General features: G+C 39.8%; 2 protein-coding genes across 4 annotated transcripts in view; both read right to left on the bottom strand.

The window, feature by feature from the left end:
• Positions 1 to 11,069, bottom strand: part of igsf11 (immunoglobulin superfamily member 11) — a 125,034-nt gene extending 113,965 nt beyond the window's left edge. For all 3 annotated transcript variants that reach the window (XM_015049406.1, XM_015049411.1, XM_015049419.1), the window contains exon 1: positions 10,506 to 11,069. In XM_015049406.1, coding sequence (XP_014904892.1) covers positions 10,506 to 10,566 — 61 coding nt within the window. In that variant the 5' untranslated portion in view covers positions 10,567 to 11,069. The remainder of the gene's footprint in view (positions 1 to 10,505) is intronic.
• A 6,030-nt stretch (positions 11,070 to 17,099) lies between these two features.
• LOC106957865 (protein PXR1-like) lies at positions 17,100 to 18,598 on the bottom strand. Its single transcript, XM_015049393.1, has 4 exons — positions 18,489 to 18,598; positions 18,218 to 18,300; positions 17,754 to 17,969; positions 17,100 to 17,244 (listed from the first exon to the last, which is right to left on the bottom strand). The coding sequence occupies exons 1-4, from the start codon at positions 18,508 to 18,510 to the stop codon at positions 17,239 to 17,241; spliced, it is 327 nt and encodes a 108-aa protein (XP_014904879.1). The 5' UTR covers positions 18,511 to 18,598; the 3' UTR covers positions 17,100 to 17,238.
• Positions 18,599 to 19,935: the final 1,337 nt, after the last annotated feature.

Genomic DNA, 19,935 nt, shown 5'->3' with positions numbered 1-19,935 from the left:
CCAGAATGTCTAAAGAGCTAAAGCTATTAACTCTTTAGTTGTACTATTTGTTTTGTAATGAGAAAATACATAGGCACTACACACATAGGAGTTAGCATCATAAGAAGACTAGCTCTCCTGAATCTAGGAGTGTGCATAAATGTAACATGAACAGAGAACTGATCAGTCTGTTCATTGCTGAATCTTTAGTAATTAATCCAATTAGCATTTTATCATTTCTGCAAGAAAATGCAATCCTTCATCATTCACTGTCCACAGCAGGATGGGAGGATGAAGTTTGTGCTCTCTGGCTGAACTTGAATGGTTGCAAGGAGACTGCCTCCACTGTGGGGTGGCTGAGCCGCGGCAGGTGGAGCGGCTCCGCTACATAACAGGCTCAGTGATTCGATCCAAAGCACCTTCTGTCCAAAATGTCCTCTGTGAGGACCCCAAAATACCTCAGAGGCTCACTCTAATGCACTTTGGATAAAAGCACTATATAAATAAAGACATTGACTAATTTCCTCTGGGAGATGTGTGGACAGTTCAGTAAGAAATCAGTGTTTTAGCTTTGTTTTAAGCAAAGTAAATGTCACATCAACTTTTTGAGCAAGCTTTTAATCCTCGCCTTAGTAACATCCAGTCTTTGTCTATTTTCCATGTCATGTTCCTCAGTCCCAGTAATTACTGAACCAAACAAAACTAAATATGATGCTTTTAGCAGCCTGCTACCAAAGCAAGTGATTTCCAAATGACTTTTGGTACAGTTAAGGCGGTAAACAGAGCAGGAGCTCTGCACAGGAGAAAACGACTGTATAAAACAGCTACGTTTTACCCCAGCAGCCACTTTATGAATTACCAATGGCAGCGAAAAGCCCTGAGCATATTTAATGCAGGAGAATCTGTCCCTTTTTCACTTTGTTCCCCTCTGTTCTCCTTTTTTCTTTGCAGTATTCAGCATTTTGACTGAGCCGGAGCAGCTCAATGTCTCCGAGAGTCAGGGCAACAGACGTAAATGGTTTGGAGTTTGGTTCATCGGCACCAAGGCCACACGGCAAAGGATTTCTAACAAGCATGTTGCTTCGGGGTGACGGTAAGGGGGGGTAAAAACATGAAAAAAATGACGTTTCATCAAACAAAAAATGTTCATGCTGCAGTAAGAAGCTTCCCAAAGCTTAGAAGTTCTCTGTTATGTTTGAGGCAGCCTTATGTCTGAGAGTTTGGCTCCTTAGAGGCGTCTAAAGGCAGAAAAGCATGATTTCTTGTGTCGGCTCAGCATCTAGCAGTCATTACAGACAAGCACAAACGTCCCATCAGTTTAAAAGTATACAATTTACAAAATTACATGCATCCAAATGAAATTATCTCCTGTCTATTCTTGGAAAATGCATAGCTGTCTTTGTCAGACACGAAGCTCAAATCAATGGTCATGTGATCAGCTTGTCTCTCAGAATGACACCAGTTCACCAACTGGGTTCATCAAGCTCTGTAAGCTCATTTAATCGTTGAAAGGATCAATTAACAGTCAATTTCAAATTACTGGTGCGAGGCTGTTATACTTCAGAGAGGGGAGATGAAAATGCCAATATACAGTCAGAACGCACTCATGTAGGGGTAGCTCTTCTCTAAAAGAATCCCACAGCTGAATCCACATCCGTCATCGCATCCTTGAGCAAACACGACTCCCAACGAGCCGTCTGTCAGTGTAGACAGAGGAAAGACTCTCTGTTTTGCCCCAAGGAGCACTGCGGAGCTGCTTCTGCACAGTGATAATCATTAGTGCTTTAAAAATCTCTTCATTTGAGTGGTAATACTCTGACCACATCAGCATCAGTGCGTTCCCTGACACTACCCTCATCATGTTTAACTGCTTCTAATGAGGGCAGACAGCAGAAAAAGTAGTCATTTGTGCTCTCAGAGAATAAGATTACAATATTATCTGCTTTTAATGTGCACCACTTCGTGTGTAGCATATATCCTTATAAATCCAGCAAATGCGCTGCTTATTTTCGGAAAATAAACCAAAGAAATAAAAGTATCGAAATGCGCAGTGGCATGCAAAACTTCAGACTAATGTGTGCGTAAAAGGAGACCATTGCCTCTCTGTATGCATTCACTGTGGAGCCAGTGGAGTGATTTGTGGGAGCAGACAACATGTTAAAACAGATTAATGATTAAAACCCAGTGGAAGATGTTTTATAAACCTGGAAACTTTGAGGATGACTGTCAGTTACACTGTCATGCTTGGCTAAACTGACAGCATCCTTTAGTCTTTTTGGCATCCCTGTCAAAGACACGTAAAAAAAACATTAATCAAATTGTGTTTTTAGCGCTGTAACATAGTCACACAATGAAAAATGTTGAAATATTCAGCCTTTCGTTTACCGACATTATTTCAGAGGGCAATTAAAGTCCCATGTTAATAAATAATTGTCTCGCCACAATTACTGGCTCCTCATACAATTTAAGTCAAGTCATGTTTATTTCCATAGCACTTTTCAGCAACGAGGCAGTTCAAAGTGCTTTACATGATAAAACATAACACAGTAACCAATCAAGAAAGCAAGTTACAAGCATTATATTTTGTCGTTATCAAAATCATCAATCAAATATACATCAAATCTACTGGTCAAACGTTCAGTTATTATTAATCAAAAGCAACTCTAACCATGATTGAAAAGAATTTGGTGTTTTGGCTGTTTTGCAGTTTTCTGGAAGTTTGTTTCAGATTTGAGGTAGATAGAAACTGAAAGCTGCTTCTCCATTTTTGATACAATACATATTAATACCTTCTAATGCCTCCTAACCCAATAAAGAACGAATATTAGGTGTTTGAAGTATTAAGATACGCAGTTGTTTTTAGAGAGGGTCTCAAGCATTTGCAAATTTTAGCTATTTGTGGGTAGCTGTGTCCCCAAACTCCTGCAAATACTGATGATCCACTTATTGTTTTATGGGAACTCGTTATTTAAAAATATGAATGTTAAAAAGAAATGATTAGTGACCACCAACACCTATAGATTGTTTAATATTTTTATTAAACAATCTACCACCTAATTCAGTCATCAACTAAGAAAATCAGCAATGGAAGAGAGTGTTAGTGAGCGCTGCTTAACGAACCTCAAACACAGTGTGACCTGAAGCTTTGTGATTGGTGGTTTAGACTGATGAGGTCATTACGGGCTCGGGGAAACCTTGATCCTTTGGGACAAGTGAAATTTATGTTCCAGAGGTTCATCAGCCCAAACACCCCATCTGTCACCACACACACACACACACACACACACGCACGCACACGCATCCACCCACACACCTGTGGGAATAATGTATTTCTTTCTCCATTGATCTGTGCACATAAAGGCTTACAGTGATGAACACAGCAACTATTCCCAGCAACAACAGAGAACAACTTAACGACCCCATGGCAGTCCCTGAGAGCCACAATCTATCAAGCGCACCAACCCAAGGAAGTGAGCGGTGTAGGAGGGCTTCTGTGAAGTATAAGTCAATTAACATGGATTGTTACGGACATGAGAGTTTGAGCCGGTGCCTGGAAGAAAATGAGTACGGCAATATTTTAGTCCGGTCCAGGAGGATAAATAGCGTCAGGACGGACCTTAAAGTGTTTCTGTTTGATTGTAAAACTACAACTGGGCTATTTGAAGTGTTACAGAGATTCAAAGGTGGATTACTAACTCTTAATCTTAATATTTTGAGGTCTCAGGAACAATACTAATTCTTTCTGATTGGTCTGTTTCCCAACACTTTAAACTGGAAACACTGCGATTATACAGATTAAACTGATTTATTTCTGTTTGCCTTATTGTCGCAAAACTTTTAGTAAACCAAACTTTTAACCTTTGAAGTAAAAGCAAAGTTTCTGAGAACAAGCAGTTATCTAAATCTCTCAAGGTATACACACAAAAAAGTGATCCAACTCATATTGTGTCTGCATGAGGCAAACATCTCCCTGAGTTACTGAAGTGATGCGCGAGAGCTGACAGCGAAGGCTCAACCGTCAAAACCTTAGCAGCCGGCAAAACAGGGCTGATCGTTTCAAGGGCAGGATCGTCAGGGTGCCGTGACATGAGGAAGACATCGACTTTAAATATGCATATAGTAAGGGCTCACCACGAGCTCACACAGAACCATGCTGAAGAGGAAAATCAAGCTGAAAGTTCCTCTCGTTTAACGTCTACAAGCTGTCACAGTCTGTCCCAGACACGGATATTATCATGGATTCTCAGGAATATGGGTATGCAGCACTCCTGGACCTAAAACCAAACATAAAGTTCTAAAACAGCTCTTAAAATAATCTCTTTATCACACGGAACACAGAAAGGGAAAATTATCTTGCTGTGGTCAGATCTTGTGCAGCACATCATTTAATTCTAATTCTTTACTCACTGATGAAAAGCTTTTAATGTCGTCCCTATCATAAATGAAAGTCACTTAGTTCATAAAACTTCTTATCTTATTCTTATCTGAAATGAATTAACTTGCATCAGAAATCAAAGTTTTTTTACAAGACTCTAAGCAACAAAAAGAAAAAAAAAATCTCTTTGAATTTTGTTTGACAAGTGCACAGGCGTCTTCACGATGCCTGCAGTTTCATCATCCAACCCGAATGCGCCGAGTGCAGTATCAGACCCAAATGATAACAGCAGTGCGTCAACATCACCCTGCTCCCTGCGTGTGCTCATGTTTACCTCCTTTTGATTAAAGACATAGCCAACCCGAAAAACCTCAGAGCCCCAAACCTCCAGCCCCCCAAACCTCTGTGAACCGTCCACATCAGATGTTCAGCCCAGATGCTCGGGCCAAGTGCCGCACAGCACCGCGGCCCTGTGCACTCTTTGGGGTTTAGTTTAATGTGTGCTTAAGAGACCAGGGGACTGGGCAAAAGCTCCTCTCTCTCTCGCTCCCTCCTCCAAATATCTGCCCATCTTTTATTCATTCACACTCCCAGGACGACTGCTGCTGCCATCATCCAGGGGGACGGATTCGTCGTCTGAAGTTAACCCATGTCTCTGTCGCTCAGACGTGCGCCGCACACGTGCGCATGCACTTTGCACGGGGTCCCAGAGGTCTTTTAATTTTTTGAGAGGCTATTTTTAGTGTGAAAAATAATCGAGGTGGAAAGTTCCATCTGTCCAACACTCTTGTTCCAGCTGCTCCTTTTTAGCAGCAGGCGTAAAGAGGTGGGTGGGGGCGGGGGGGACACTACTCACCAGATGAAAATTACACAGAGTGGATGATTATTATTTTTTTATCGTGTTCTGCATTAGCAGTGAAAGACGGTATATTGCGTTAGGAGGACTTCATCAAACATCAAGGAGAGATCACATAGGGTGACAGGAGTGGAGTGGGCCTTAAAAGCCCAGTGTGTCGAAGGGCAGTTTAGGTGTACTATTATTATTTTTCTTTTGAAAGCTTATTTTTTTCAGTGATTTTTTTTTCACTAACTGTAAACAAAAACATACAGCAAAACCAAGCATCCATAGAAACATCTTAGCTGACAGAGTACACTGATTACTACAAAGTTATTTGTACTTTATCTTCCACCTTCAGGAGGAGGAGGAAGACCCAGAACAAGCTGTGGGGACTGTTTCTCTCAGCTGGCCTGGGAACGCCTTGGGATTCCCCCGAAGGAGCTGGAGAGAGGGACGTCTGGGTCTCTCTGCTCAAGCTGCTGCCCCCTGCAACCCAACCCCAGATAAAATGCAAGACAATAGATAGACGGACGGACGGCTTTTTAAATGTTTTATTAAAAGAAATCTCTAAATTTGTGCAACGAATTGCTTTCAAAAGTCACAAAAGTTGTAAATGGTGTCCACCTTTGCTGCATTTAACATCAGTATAAATGGCCTCGTGTCTGTTAGAGAACATTAATTCAATAACAGTGTCAGCAAAGACCAAAGATCACAACAGACAGGTGAAGGTCAACAGGTCAAGCAGAAAGTTGTGAGGCTTAAAGTGGGGCAATGACAGCTATAGTCAAAGAGCAGCTGAGGCTCATAGCAACTGTGGAGAAGCTGGAGAGATCCACAGCTCAGGTGGGCTAATCCGTTACCAGGGCAACTGTTGCTCAAGCACACCACAAATCTAGCCTTTACAAAACAGGAGCAGGAATGAAAACAATGTTGAGAGGATGTACTCAGACGTTCAAGTTGGGAGAAGGCCATCTTGTCAGACAAGGCCAACATGAGACTTTCTAACATTGCACATTCTCTTGGACATACAACAACAGAAGAATAAGAGGCTGTTGAGAGCATCGCACTGTGGAGAAGCAGGTCAGAGGAGATGGGAAGATGGACTGAGCTAAATAAAGGGCAGTCCTTGAAGAAAATCTGAAAGATGCTGCAGAAGACTTCAGGCTGGGGCAGAGCTTCACCTTCCAGCAGCACAATGATCTTAAATAGGCAGCAGTGAAGGGAGGTTCTACAAGATATTCACGCAAGCGGACTGAATTCATAAACACACCACACTTTACAGAATTTTTTGTGCAATGTTAAATACATTCTTGTTCACTTTTAAGCACCACTTTGTGTTTGTCTATTTAAAAATCCTAAATAAATCACTGAAACGTGTGCTCATGCTTTAGCATCGACCCATGCGTGCGTAAACATTCTCTCTCTGTTGTAATGTAAAACCTGGTTTACCCATCCAGTTTAACACTGTTTTCCCAGAGATATTTCAGTGGGTTTTTTAGCCGTAATCTCAACAAAGTGCTGCTCATTGCTAAAAACTGAGAGGTGCAGATCAGACATCAGACTCGGAAATTAAATCCGAGAACAGAACGAGGCAGCATACGACAGACAATCCAGACCCGCTTTGCAATTTCAGGCTGTTTTTTTTTTTTTAAGCAAACCCTCAAAGGTTAACAAGCTTATGGTCAGAGAGGAGAGCAGATTTATTGGTCTGAGTTCAGCTTTGATGCAAACACAAAGTGCCCTGAATGTCAACGAGCTTGAGAAAACTTCATGTTGTCTCCGACTCTAATGCGTTTTGTTCTCACTGGGCTTCTCACCCAAAACATGCGGACAGCCAGATTTAAGCCTGGAGGCTAATCTGAACGTTCCCGTGAATGCTAATTTGAAATGTTCCATAAGATGTGCTATGCACACCAGCAAAACAAATAAAAGCAGATGGTTGAAAAGTTCAGTCACAACCTCCGCTTGGATTTAATTTGTCGAATTGATTGAAGCCCCGGATCGGCTCCTGCTGCACCCCGCGGCGATGTTCTGGGTGGATCGCAAAAATAAAAAATCGGGGCATCATGGACAGAGCAGCTCTGTGCTGGTATATCGCCTGAGGGTTTGTTGTGTCAAGTCCCAAATCAGTTTATAAGAACATAGACCCTGCTGTACTGTGCCTTGTGAAAGTATTAATTTACTTTGAACTTTTCAACATTTTCTAATGGTGCCGCCACAGACTTCAATGTATTTCATTAGGATTTTGAGTGATAGGCCAGCACAATGTAGTGCAAAATTCAAAAGCGGAAGGAAAATGACAAGAGGTTCTCAGTCGCTTTACGCTTTAGTCGCTAGAAAATTTGGTGTACCGTCGTAAACACCAGCCCCAAATTCAATTCTTTTGAGAAACACTTTGTACCGTTACAGTTCCAAGAATTTTGGGTTAGTCTGAACCGTCTTTACACATCTACATGGCACAATTTTTCCTGTAAAATGGTCGGTGGCATACATGTTGACAAAATTGTTGGACCTCTGTTTATCACTGAAAAACCCACTGGTCACTGAAATAACGTGAACGAGACAAAAGTAATAATAAATAAAATGCTATGAAAATTATTCATTGGAAATCAAACGTTGCTTTTTAAAAGTGGCTCAACAGAATCATGTTAAAAAGAAAAAAAAAATAATAATAGCACTTTGGCAACAGAAGGGTGCCAAAAAAATTAATGTGCATAACATCTAAATATAACAGTTTGATGATTATTATTATAATAAGTCAAAATGTTAAAATCTTTTAAATAGTAGGAAATAGTAGGAAAGTCAACTTTCCATCAATGCAACCAACTCAGAGATGAAAATAGAATATTTATGAGTAACTTGGGAGCGATGACGGCTAAAGAGAACATGACATGTCCTCTAACTAATGCTGAGAGCTTGGAAGAACCAGCGATGAGCTAAGCTGAGTCAGTAAGGAGTTCTGTTTAGGTCACTGACAGTTTTATTTATTTATTTTTTTTCAAAACTTTTCCTCTTTCAGTTTTTCAACAACATTCCTCTCCTCCAGTCTAGCGGTTGACAACAGAGATCAACAACAATTAAACGGGAGTGAATCCTCTCAGTTCTCATTGCTAAGAAACCCCCAAACAATGAAGTGTCCGCTTACACTTATTGGAACTGATCAAATTATTCTAGTGACAATGTCTGGCGTGAAAAAAAAAAAAAGGTGGAGGTCAGTACATGCTGCCAAAACAAGCAACAACAATCAATACTGGCTTTGCTGCATCAGAGCTTATTTATAGAAACACTGGAAGACGTGAGAAGAGGAAAGAAGCGCTGACCATAAACAAGTTGGACTGTTAATAGAGCTCACACTGGAGTCCTAAATGATTTAATTTGCACTTAGTTATCTTAGTGGATCCTGATCTCTAGAGGAACAGATGCAGCGGGAGAACAAACATAGGTAATGCTCTTGTTCATTTATAGGCCAATACTGATCTCAACAATCAAATTATGCATTTTTACCCACATGTGAGTAAAGCTGCAGAGGCACAAGAAAGTACATTGTCAGCAGAGGTATACAGCTAAAAATAAAAGGGAACAGCAGGGTGAAACACCTGGCTGATAAGGATTAGATTCAATTTTAGTTCTCTGATTCACACATCGTGGCAAAGGGAGTGTGTCTTTCAGAGAAAATATTGAATCCAAGGTGTTTGACTCTGAGACAGACATGGGGGGAGATTACCGGTATCAAGCTTTTTTTTAAAAGTGCCTAAAACTCTTTAGGCATATGATGTTCCTAGAATTAAACATACTGTCAATGAGGTTCCGGAGAAAGCGTATGAGTGGCCTGGACTCCTCTCAGGCCTTATGGAGAGTAATGCAAAGCTTTCCCCAGCCTTTCACCCAAATGTTTCTGCACACTGACAGACGGTGGATGAAAGACAGCGACAACACTTACAAGAAGGACAAGTTTATCAGTTTTATCTGGAAAAAAAATCATAGTCGTGCTGTGGAACGTAAAGATGTCGATCAGTTCTTTTTGCATTATTAAGGTAATTCTTCTCCAGGAACAGATGGAAAAGAATGGTAAAATTCAGTTACTGTTGTGTGGAATAAGCACTTCAGATTTCCCTCTGAATATGTGCAATTACTTTCAACATTTGTGTTCATGCAATGTCGCATTTTTACCTAAGGTTATCGTACCAGTCCATAGGTATGAGGGAGTTCAAGCATTTCTTTCTCTTTTGCAATGAATAAGCTAGAGGATTCTTTCTTATTATTAATAAATTATATGTAATAAATTAGGCTAATGATGGAGGAATAATTAATATCTTCTTTTACTTAATAAAGTAGACTCATTTTGTAGTAATAATTATTATCTTATTTTAGTTTTTTTTTGTTTGTTTGTTTGTTTTTTTTGTAGCTAAAGCCGCTCTGTAATACAAAGTGTTTAATTCTGGGCTTGCTAGTTTATACAAACAGCAAAAGTGGAACAACCTTACTTAACGTGCAACGGAGGAATGTCGCTGGATTATTCGGCAGGAATAATGTACTAACCCCGCAACTAAGAAGTAAAGAGAGGTCAGCAAAGAAGCACAATGTTTGCACACGCAAATCGTGTAATTCCCTCTGGAGAAGTGCAGGAATACACAGTGGTTTTTCTCCGGGGACGCCTGGCCCGGCGCGCTCTCCTGCGCTGCTGCTGCTCACCATAGCCTACTTCTCGTTAATCGGACGGATTACCAGCGCAACCCTCCACCGTCTGCTCCGTTTCTATTTCAAACCCCGGACGGTCCCACCACCACTGTAACCACGCCTGTCCATGTGTATCAGTGACGACTGCGTGATTTGACACGCAAATAGATAATAATTTTAGACATCCTGTTGTGTAAGACGAGCAAAGGCGATATCAGGCGCAGCAGAGCGCATTAGAGATAAGACGTTCACAATCAAAAGCGCTTTGGACAGAAAGGACATGGCGACTAGTGTGGGAGAGAGAGAGAGAGAGAGAGAGAGAGAGAGAGAGAGACGAAAGTGCTTGAAAATGTGGACTTTAGTTTTTGTGGAACTGCCAGGGATTTGTCTGCTTGATCCACACAGACTCCAATAGGGAAGGGTGGGATCAAACGGCTGTGGCACGGGTTTTTATCCCCTTGTTTGTTTGTTTGACATAGTTTAATTCCACATGGATCTGTTTTAGCTGCGCAGAAGCAGAAAGTTTTGTCAGGAGGATTTGCCCTCTTTGAGCATTTCCTATCATCACTGTAAATCTACAACTAGAGTAAGGTGTTAGGGGTAAGTAAGCAAGTTCAGAAGTGCCACACAACTTACCCTCCATGCAGAAGATAACCATCCAGGCTATCCACAGGTCTGAGTTCTGAAACTTCACCATGGTTCTGGAGTTTTCACAGACTCGTTCTCACTATAAGTTCAGAGCTTGTTTCTTGGCAGAACTCTCGCAGATTCGCAGATTCCTTAAAGGAAAGTAGCCGCTCCTTGTACCGACATGGGACACAAATCTGTGACTTTACGCAGCGCACCCCCGTGTCTTTTCCTCAAACATGATTGAAAACACAAAACACAGCGTCACTATATACTCTCTCTACTCCAGATTCCTTATGATCACTTCTCCTCGACCGTTCCTTATCCGTTGGTAGCTGACGGTGACTCCAAGACTGTTTTTCTCTACCGGCACCTCTCCAGTCACTTTTACGCACGCCTGCACAGAAGTCAGAGTCCACCCACTGACGTCCCCAAATCTGCCTGCTGACGCCGAAAGAGACCTAGAAAAGGCTCCGAGGCTGGCACTTTTCCCGTCCGCTTGCTGAGTCTCTCCGACGCGTCTTGTTGCGCTCCATGGTTTCTCGTCTGCTCCGCTCTGGCTGAGCGGACCTCCAAGAAAGTTGGCCAGAAAGAGAGGCACTACCAGTTCCGCTATGTGCTTTTCAAAATAAAAGACGCCCTGCAGAATTATGCAGTCAAAGCCTAAAGTTCTCCGACCAGTCAATTTAAGTTGTACTACGGTGTTTGTTATTCTAATTAACTTTCTGTATTTTTTTAAGCATACCTATATTTAGCATAATATTACTTCATAGTTGTATCTTCACAATCTCAGAGATGCCTTACTGTTACTGTCTAAACTCCCTATAAAAAAGTAGGCTTGATCCTGGTGTGTGTTAGGATAGAGAAGATGCTCTGTAATCAGAAAACATGTTTTTTTTGCCCTTGACATTTTGTCCTTTAATAATTAAAATATCTACCAAGCAATTTTTTCAACTTTTTTTTTTTTAATATTACAGTAATCTAATAATTTTTGATTCAAGTGAAATTGTTAGGAATGACACATTTGAAACAAATTTGTTGGAATTCAACACATATGCAATTGCAAAATGAAAATTGTTACATCAATTTTATTGGGCAAATCCTGACATTTTGTTTAACCCTCCTACGTCTGAAATGGATTTATTTTTGCACTTTTATGGCTACAAAATTGTCCAAAGTGGTGCAGTGAGGGACCTTGCTTGTCTGCAGGTTTTCAATGACAACTTAAACTTTCTATATCTGGCATTGATTTGGTATTATTTTTGTGCACAAACAGTTTAAAGGGCAAAAGAAGAAACATGTCAAATTTCCTTCTCTGCTGATAACAAGGATATGCGGTGTGAAAGTTTGTCCCAGGCGTTTCCTTCAAGACATATCCAGTCTAAATATATCTGAAATGAAAACAAGTTGTTTTAATTGAACTATTTTTATTACCTATTTCTGTGCCTCCTGTTTTGGGTGTATGTAGGATCCGTTAGCTTAAACCAATAGGACCTGCAAGGCTAATGTACGGGCCGAGCGTCTTAACCTTATACTTTATTTGAAGGAACGTAATGTCACGACAGCAAGCCGTCTGGGCAGAATCAATCGAAGAAAGGTTGAACTAGAAAGGCGTTTATTTTCTAGGCAACACTTCCGCCGGCCCACTTCAGCGCGAGTGAGTCTGCGCGGCTTGACTTCGCTCAGCTGCGGATGATTGAGATGAGCGCGAGCCCGGTTGTTGCTGGGAGACCGCTGACGCTAGACAAGAGGGAGACGTTCATGCCCTCCTGCGGCGCGCGCACAGTACGACTGAGAACACTGGAATAGAATAGAATAGAATAGAATAGAATAGAATAGAATAGAATAGAATAGAATAGAATACTTATAAACAAAGTAATTTTTGACACCCACATTGTGCTACAGCTTTAGTTTCATGCCACATTTAAATTAGTGTTGCTATAAATAACAATGACAAATATAAACTCTAATAAATCAGAGCTACATTTCTGCTGTGTAACTGTTTTCTTTTTTTTTTCTTTTTTTGCCATACACACAAAATTCAGTGGCTTCTTTGATCACGATTGCTATATTAGGCCCTCATATCTGAGTCATTATTCCTAGTTTGTAATGTAAATATCAATGCAGTGTCAGTGCAACATGCAGCTTTTCAGGTGAACTCTGCAATGCTTGCTCTGCAGGAAATGTGAGGTGGGTTGTTTACCACTGCAGGAGGTGGGGGGTAAGAGAGACCAAAGCATGCCGTGAGTGATTGAAATACTGTACGCTACAAAGAAGACGCCATCAAAGGACCTGCATTCAGGCCTCTAATCACTCTGATCCATTGATGACACTTGGCTCACCTCAACACCAAATGACTGCTGGGATCTTTTAAACGTTACAGCATGACCAGTCTGGAAGTTTTCCCCGCATGCAAACATAAGGGTACAGCTGCAGTGTTTTTTTGTTTGTAGCTCCTCACTAATTTGGGTTTTAGAAAATTGGAGAATGACTATTATCAAAGAGAAAAACCACACAATGAATGTAAAACTATCCCTCCACCCTGTCTTCAGGATTTCAGACAATAGACATATTAGGGTCGGAGCATCTGAAGAATGCCCTGAGGCTTTTGCATCGCTGTCTACATCCTTCCTTTTCACAGCATTTCAGATAGAAGATTTAGACCTACACGCACACACTGAAGAATCAGTTGCTGTTTTAAAGATTTTGCAACTTTTTTTGTAAATTGTGCAAGTTTCAAAGACAAAGCAATACACATTGTGCTGGATCACATCCAGGTGAATGGGAGGATATCTTGTCTCACTCTACAAGCTGAGTGAGACAAGTGGAAGTTCTCTTTCAGGAGTAGATTTACAACATTCAACTAATTTTATGAGAAAATCTATCAATGTGACTACGTTTTACTTCTAGATAAAAAAACAGCCATATTCACAGTAAAAACGATGTTTAAGACCTATTGAAAATTGTCAGTTCATAATAATAATAATAATAATAATTAATAAACACCTCTTCCAAACGTCAGGTAACAATAGTTGTAAACTGCCTCTCATCTAACTTCCTGCAGTGACTCAATCTTGCTTGACAAAAAGTGAATCTGGCCATGTGTCTTTGCAGCTGCTATATTTTAAGATTGAAGTGAAAATGTTATAACCTTGAGCCGCCACAAGGGGATGCTGGTTTCGTTGAAGTTTCAAATGTTTGCCCAACTTTCTTCTTTCAACCAGAATGCACTTTTCTGCACCTGTAAGGAGTCTTACTCTTTGCTTAAGAACACTTTTCTGAGCCAAATACTTGTTTGTAAGGTAAATGTTGACTATAAAATCATGAGTCAGATCAGACTTTATAGATCAGACTTAATAGAAGCATAAAATATACTTTGAAATACATAACAGACCATTATTGGAGGTGTTACTTGAATCCTTTAGTTACACATTATCTTCATTTATTGATTTAATTAAAATTGGAATGGGAAATCATTTCCAAAAGTGCACTAAGGAAAATAACTAAAAGAAAAATATCTTAATAAAAGTCGCATCATTGACAACTGCATAGCTAAAACCAGATATTCAGCTTACAGGTATTGTCTTTCATTTTTACAAATAATTTTACCATTAATTTCATTTGTGTTGTGAATTATTTTTAAAATAAATTTGTGCAACATTTTCAAAGCACATGTCTTATATACACGCCTGGTAATCCATAACTGAAATTTTCTTTGATTTTTCTGAACACATGCTAAATAAATTTTCTGTGCAAATCGCAGAAGGAAATTAAACAACAACCAACACAAGCCGAGAAGTGTAAGACACGCCACAGGACAAGATTTATGAGAAATACATTTTGACCCGGCTTACGCTCACACCTTCTGGCCATATCAATTCTTTTGGAGAAATGTTCTTGTAAGCCTTTCTTCTGATTGCTGCTTTCAATACTCCCCTTACAGATTTAAATAAGAAACACAGCTCTGAACATGATGGATGGGTTAAATTGGGCTTCTTCAGCAGCCCCAGAAAAGATGCATGCTTGATTTATTATTGATTCGTCTCTGAAACCGTTCCATTTTTCTTTTATTCCACCCCCCCTCGCATAAAAGATTCAGAAGACCTGAAGGAGATCCTTGTTGCTAAATGCTGCAAGTCTCCTCTGGACATCTGTCATGGAGTTTACTGTAGCCTAAATATTGATGTCAAGTAAACAACTAAGCCTTTGTTTTTTTTTGTGCTGTGTTGCATTGGCTTTGACTTGTTGAACCTTTGTTGGCATCAGAACATTTACCTTTGGTCTTCAATGGATTTTTTCGTGGCACGGGTACAACTTTGATAGACGCCCAAGTATTTTAAAAGCACTTTCTTATAACCTTGGAGGGTTACTTATAAGCTACTGCATTGAAGAATTCTCCTAAAACTTACTAAACTGTCCTTTTTCCAAACTATCTGAGGTATAAATAATGCAAAATGGAAAAGTCATGCTTAAATATATTGAAATAAAAAACATTGCCTTCTCTGAAAAGCTAAGCGTCGCCCTGTAATATTAAAAGGCTATTATTTAATCAGAAGCTTTCCCACATAATACCAAAAACTCCTAGTTGTTTTTTTGTTTTTTTGTTGTTTTTTTTTAATATATAACAAAATATGGGACTAAATGTATAGTTGATAAATGACAGCAACTCATTTTTGCAAAAAAAAATATTGCCCACTATTTTCAGGTTGGGCTGTTTGTTGGCGCAGCAAGAAGGTTCTCAGTTTGAATTCCAGCCTCAGGTCTTCATGTTGTTTCCACGTTCTCCGTTTCCAGATGTGAGTTTTCTCTAATTTCCTCCCACATTCCAATAACACGACTGTTTGTTTAATTGGCTTCTCAAAATGGACATTTGAATGGATGTCTATCCTACAGTATGCGTGTCTCTGTGTTGCCCTGACAGCGTGAGACAGGGTAAACCGTCTCACACCCAATGATCACTTAAGGGCACTCCAGCCCCTCCACAACCCTGCATATAGATAAGCAGGTATAGACAACTGATGGATGTTTTCAGAATGACTTTGAAAGCTTTCAGCACCCTTTCTCTGGGAATGTTTTCTCCACAGTCAGTTGTTTTTAGATACTTTATCATCTTCTTTGATGGACCACTGGTGTCTCTAAATAGGTCACACCGCACTACAAGCTCATGGTGAGGCCGCCGTGATATTTAAAGTAAAATCCATTATAGAAAGCATAATGGTTAAACATTTTTCAAAAAAAAATATTCTTGAAACAGCAAGAGCATATTAGTGGAGCAAAAAGAGGATTTTTGACTGTGGTGCAAAAGCTTGGGCATCAAAAAAGGGACTCAAATCCTCTGCTGCCTAGACGGAAATCATTGGCCTTTGTTTACAGATTGGCGAAAGCTGCAGGGTGGCAGAATGAGAAAGTATTGTTCACCTCATGAATTTCTCAATCCACATCCTTACAATCAGCAGTCCCAGTAACCTCACTGAGGAGTTAGTTGGCATTCAAATATAAAAATAACTGATTGCATTATTGTAGGGAAAAAAGCCATTTCCCCTAGAATTTCTTTTTTTTTTTCTAAACAAAAAACGTTTAAATATGGATGACCGATTTAAACATTAAATGCATAGCTTTATCCAACTGTTGTTAATGTCCAGCGTAATATTTCGTAAGAGACCTCCAGGAGGCTCTTTACCCACAGTGTTGCATCCCAACCATAAACTTCATTGTATTTTATTGAGAGATAAATGAATGCAGGCTTGTTCGGTAAGTGGGAATCAATTACATTAGAAATGTTCACCCTGATACCCCTAAGTAAAATCTAGTGTAATCATTTCCCCTCGCCTGTCAGTGAATTAGTAAAAAGAGCCAACAGGTGTGCAGCTTAATCTTGGTATAAAAATGATGCACTTTGAATGGTTCCGAGGTTCGCTAGATTAGACTGGTAAAACAGAAATTCTCATGAAGGTTAAAAGAACAGATTTTGACTGAGGGGAATCCAAGTAAAAAGAATAAAAATCCCATACACATTTAGATTTGCTAGGAAGAAACGAATTAAAACCAGTAATTCACATCAGTCAAATAAAATACATTGAAGTTTCTTTTTGGGACATAAGAAAATGTGGAAAGTTTCAGGAAGTATGGCTGCATCTGAAAAGCTCTGAGCTGGCTGACCACCAGCACCTAAAAATACAGATTATAGTCACCAGATGGAAATATTAAAGCAAGCATGAGCAATATCAGTGGATTGATAAGTAAAAATTGATGGAACTTTGTAACAAAAGCATAATTATAGATCAAGTGATGTGGGAATTTTATGATAAAAATGTATCTCCTTTTAAATGTTTAGTTTATAGGAACCACTCATAGGTTGCTCATTTATGGATGTCATCGCATTAGTCACCGTTCCTGCTCAGTATCCTCCCCAATTTCCAGAAGTCAAACCGTTTTATTTTTACACTTAACCAAGTAGATTTTATAATTAATGTGAAACTACTCTATTCAGTTCTACAACGTATATTCCTACTTTAACATCAAACCTCTGCAGACTTTAAAAAAATAGCAGCCACTGCCATCTTGTGGCGAGATCAAAACACAGACGGCGAAATACGAAGCAAATAGACTTCTTGTAACCGTTTACTTCTTCAGATCAGTTTTGTTTCACATTGTGTACAGGTTGGTACAGATAAACCACATACACCATTATAACAAACAAGAATGGAGTGGCAAACAGAGCAGGCCAGGTCCACAGGGGAGATCATTCCTGAAATGACAGCAAATGTTACTGGAGAAGATACAGTAAGAAAGAAAACAAAAGAGATTCATAACTCCCGTATTTACTTTATTAATCTAGTCGGGTTCAAACAAAAGGGAAGTAGGGAATTAACAGCTGTCAGACAACATTCCTTTCACGACTGTTAAACTGGCTACTTCCCGCCCACTATGGGCTGGGTAACCGCCACTCATCAATCTGTAGATTCTGAATGATAGGAACTCATCCATACACAGAGTATGCAAACATATGGGGTGTGGTGCATTATAAAATGTGCAACACCAGTAAGACCAGTTATGGATGCTGTACACACAGGCTAGAAAACAATGATTTTGCTGTGAACCTGTGACTGCAGGTGTGGCGACATGGTGCATGTTCAGCTGCATTTCATTGGATTTTCTATGCTTTCTAAAAATATTAGAATTGAACATCTGGTAAAGTTCTTCTTCAGAGCAAACAGGACCAGATATTTAGTTATCAAATAAGTGGGGATACTCTACCTCATCACCGCTGGAAGATGAAGAGGAAGATGAGGAACCTCTCTTTTCCTTCTTTTCCTTCTTTTTCTTCTTTTCACCATCTTTGTCCTTGTGACCAGACTTGTCTTTGGACTTTTCCTTGTGATCAGACTTGTCCTTGGACTTTTCCTTGTGATCAGACTTGTCCTTGGACTTTTCCTTGTGATCAGACTTGTCCTTGCTATCGGACTTGTCACCCTGAGAACAGAAAGAGTTTGCACAGGATCAAACTGATGAATGATGGCTCTTGGGGTACACGATTCATATAACAGAGCGAGACCTGCACTGCTCAAAAGCCTCCAGATACGTGTAAAACATGGATGCATTTTCAAATGACAAATGTAAACACAAATCCGCAGCATTTCCTTGTAGATTTCAGCCAATGAAAAAAAGAAGAAAGAAAAAAATCCTGCTCCTGGTAGCGACTAGTTGCAAATACCTCTTACCTTTTTATCTTTATTTTTTTTCCAAGGTAAGCTGAACTCATCCTTCTGTGCGTCCTCCTTCGTTATCTTCTCCTCACCCGCAGCTGCAAATGAGGTAGTTTGAAAACAGACATAGCCAATAACAAAGACTTTCGAGGAAAAGCATTGCGTAACAAAGAGATTTGTTGCACAAATCTCTTTTTATTTTTCTAATAAAGTCCCAGAAATTACAGACGGATACATATCTGCAAGGGATAGTGAAAAGTATAATGTGTCATAGATTTATACATACCTGAAGAAAGATCGAAACTCATTTTGTCGGTGTGTTTTTCCGAGCTTTGCCGCCGCTGAAAGTTCACCTTTCCAATTTACAGGAAATCTGTTTGTGGCGCACCTAAAGTATTCAACTAGAGCCCCGCCCTCGTAACAGCCCGTGTGCTGCTGCTGTCGGACAAGTTATTTCGAGTCGCAACAGAAAAACGGGGCTACTTTAGGTTAAGCTAGGTTCATCTTAGAATTTTGAATAATTGCCGGATTTATTCAACATTCATGCAGATACAAAAATGGAAGAAATTTCAGTTCTGCGCTAATGCGCAATGTATTTGGAGGGTTTAAGGTGAACATTTAAGCTGCTATTATGCAGAATAATGTTTTGCTGATTTGTTTGTGCATATTTGTGCTGCGTTAACACGGGCGGTCCCAGACTGTTTGGTGCCCCGGGCGAACAGACACACGTCACGTCTGTGTGGTTTTCAACATAATATTCAAGATGCTGAGATATGAAATGCACAGCTGCACACATCGACTTCCATATTCATTGGAAACATTGGTACAGTAGTGTTAAAAGTCTTTAAATAATTTTTTATGGCAATATCTCACTGCAAAATATTTAGAAAAATGTTTTACTATTGGCTGTAGATGGACACTGTTAAGTAACGCAGAGGATCTGTGAAGCTGTTGGTGGAGTTTGCTTCTGAAAGGCATTAGGGCATTGTTTTACTGGACAGGCTACACTGTTTAACATATTATATTTTAAGTAAGAATACCGTAAAATTATATTTCAGCAGGATGATGGTCCAACATAAGTCACAGCTCAGGGATAAAGTTGCAGAGAGCTTTAGATAAGAGTCAATCCTGCAGGCTTTGAATATTTCACTGATCACGGTTCAGTTATTCAATTAAAAAGTGAAAGGACATGACACAACTGCAAAGCTACCAAGCTTTACACCAAAGCTGACAAGATGGGCAAGGATTTTTTTTTTTTTTTTTAAGAGAATCATACATTGATTGTATCTATCGATGAGCTGCAGAGATCCACAGTGAAGGCTGGGAAATCTTTTGGCAGAACTTTTATTAGCTGATTTGCAGCAGTTTACTTCTTGAAAGCAGTAGTTAACACGTCATATCATAGCACACCAAACCCCACACTGATGTTAGTGGCAGCACAATGTTGTAGTATTGCCATCAAATGGTGAAACTGTTCAGAGCTGACAAGAGGATGGATGGAACTATAGGACAACATAATATCCCATCAGAGGCTGTAAAAGACTTGAAACGGGGCTAACATTGGATAGCTTAGACCAAAGAATATTTTTTCCTGTAGCAAAACTAGTCAGATCAGATTTTCTACATATCTAAAATGTCCTTTGTTCCAAAGAAAAGAAGAACTTGCCATGCAATGTTTATATCTTAAATCAGTTTAGCACATCCTGGATGTTCCAAGCTGATGCACACAATTC

This window comes from Poecilia latipinna, unplaced genomic scaffold, assembly GCF_001443285.1.
Source record: "Poecilia latipinna isolate Pla-1442-1.1 unplaced genomic scaffold, P_latipinna-1.0 Scaffold45, whole genome shotgun sequence".
In the NCBI taxonomy this organism is placed as follows: domain Eukaryota; kingdom Metazoa; phylum Chordata; class Actinopteri; order Cyprinodontiformes; family Poeciliidae; genus Poecilia; species Poecilia latipinna.
This window is presented reverse-complemented; position numbering and strand designations above follow the sequence as displayed.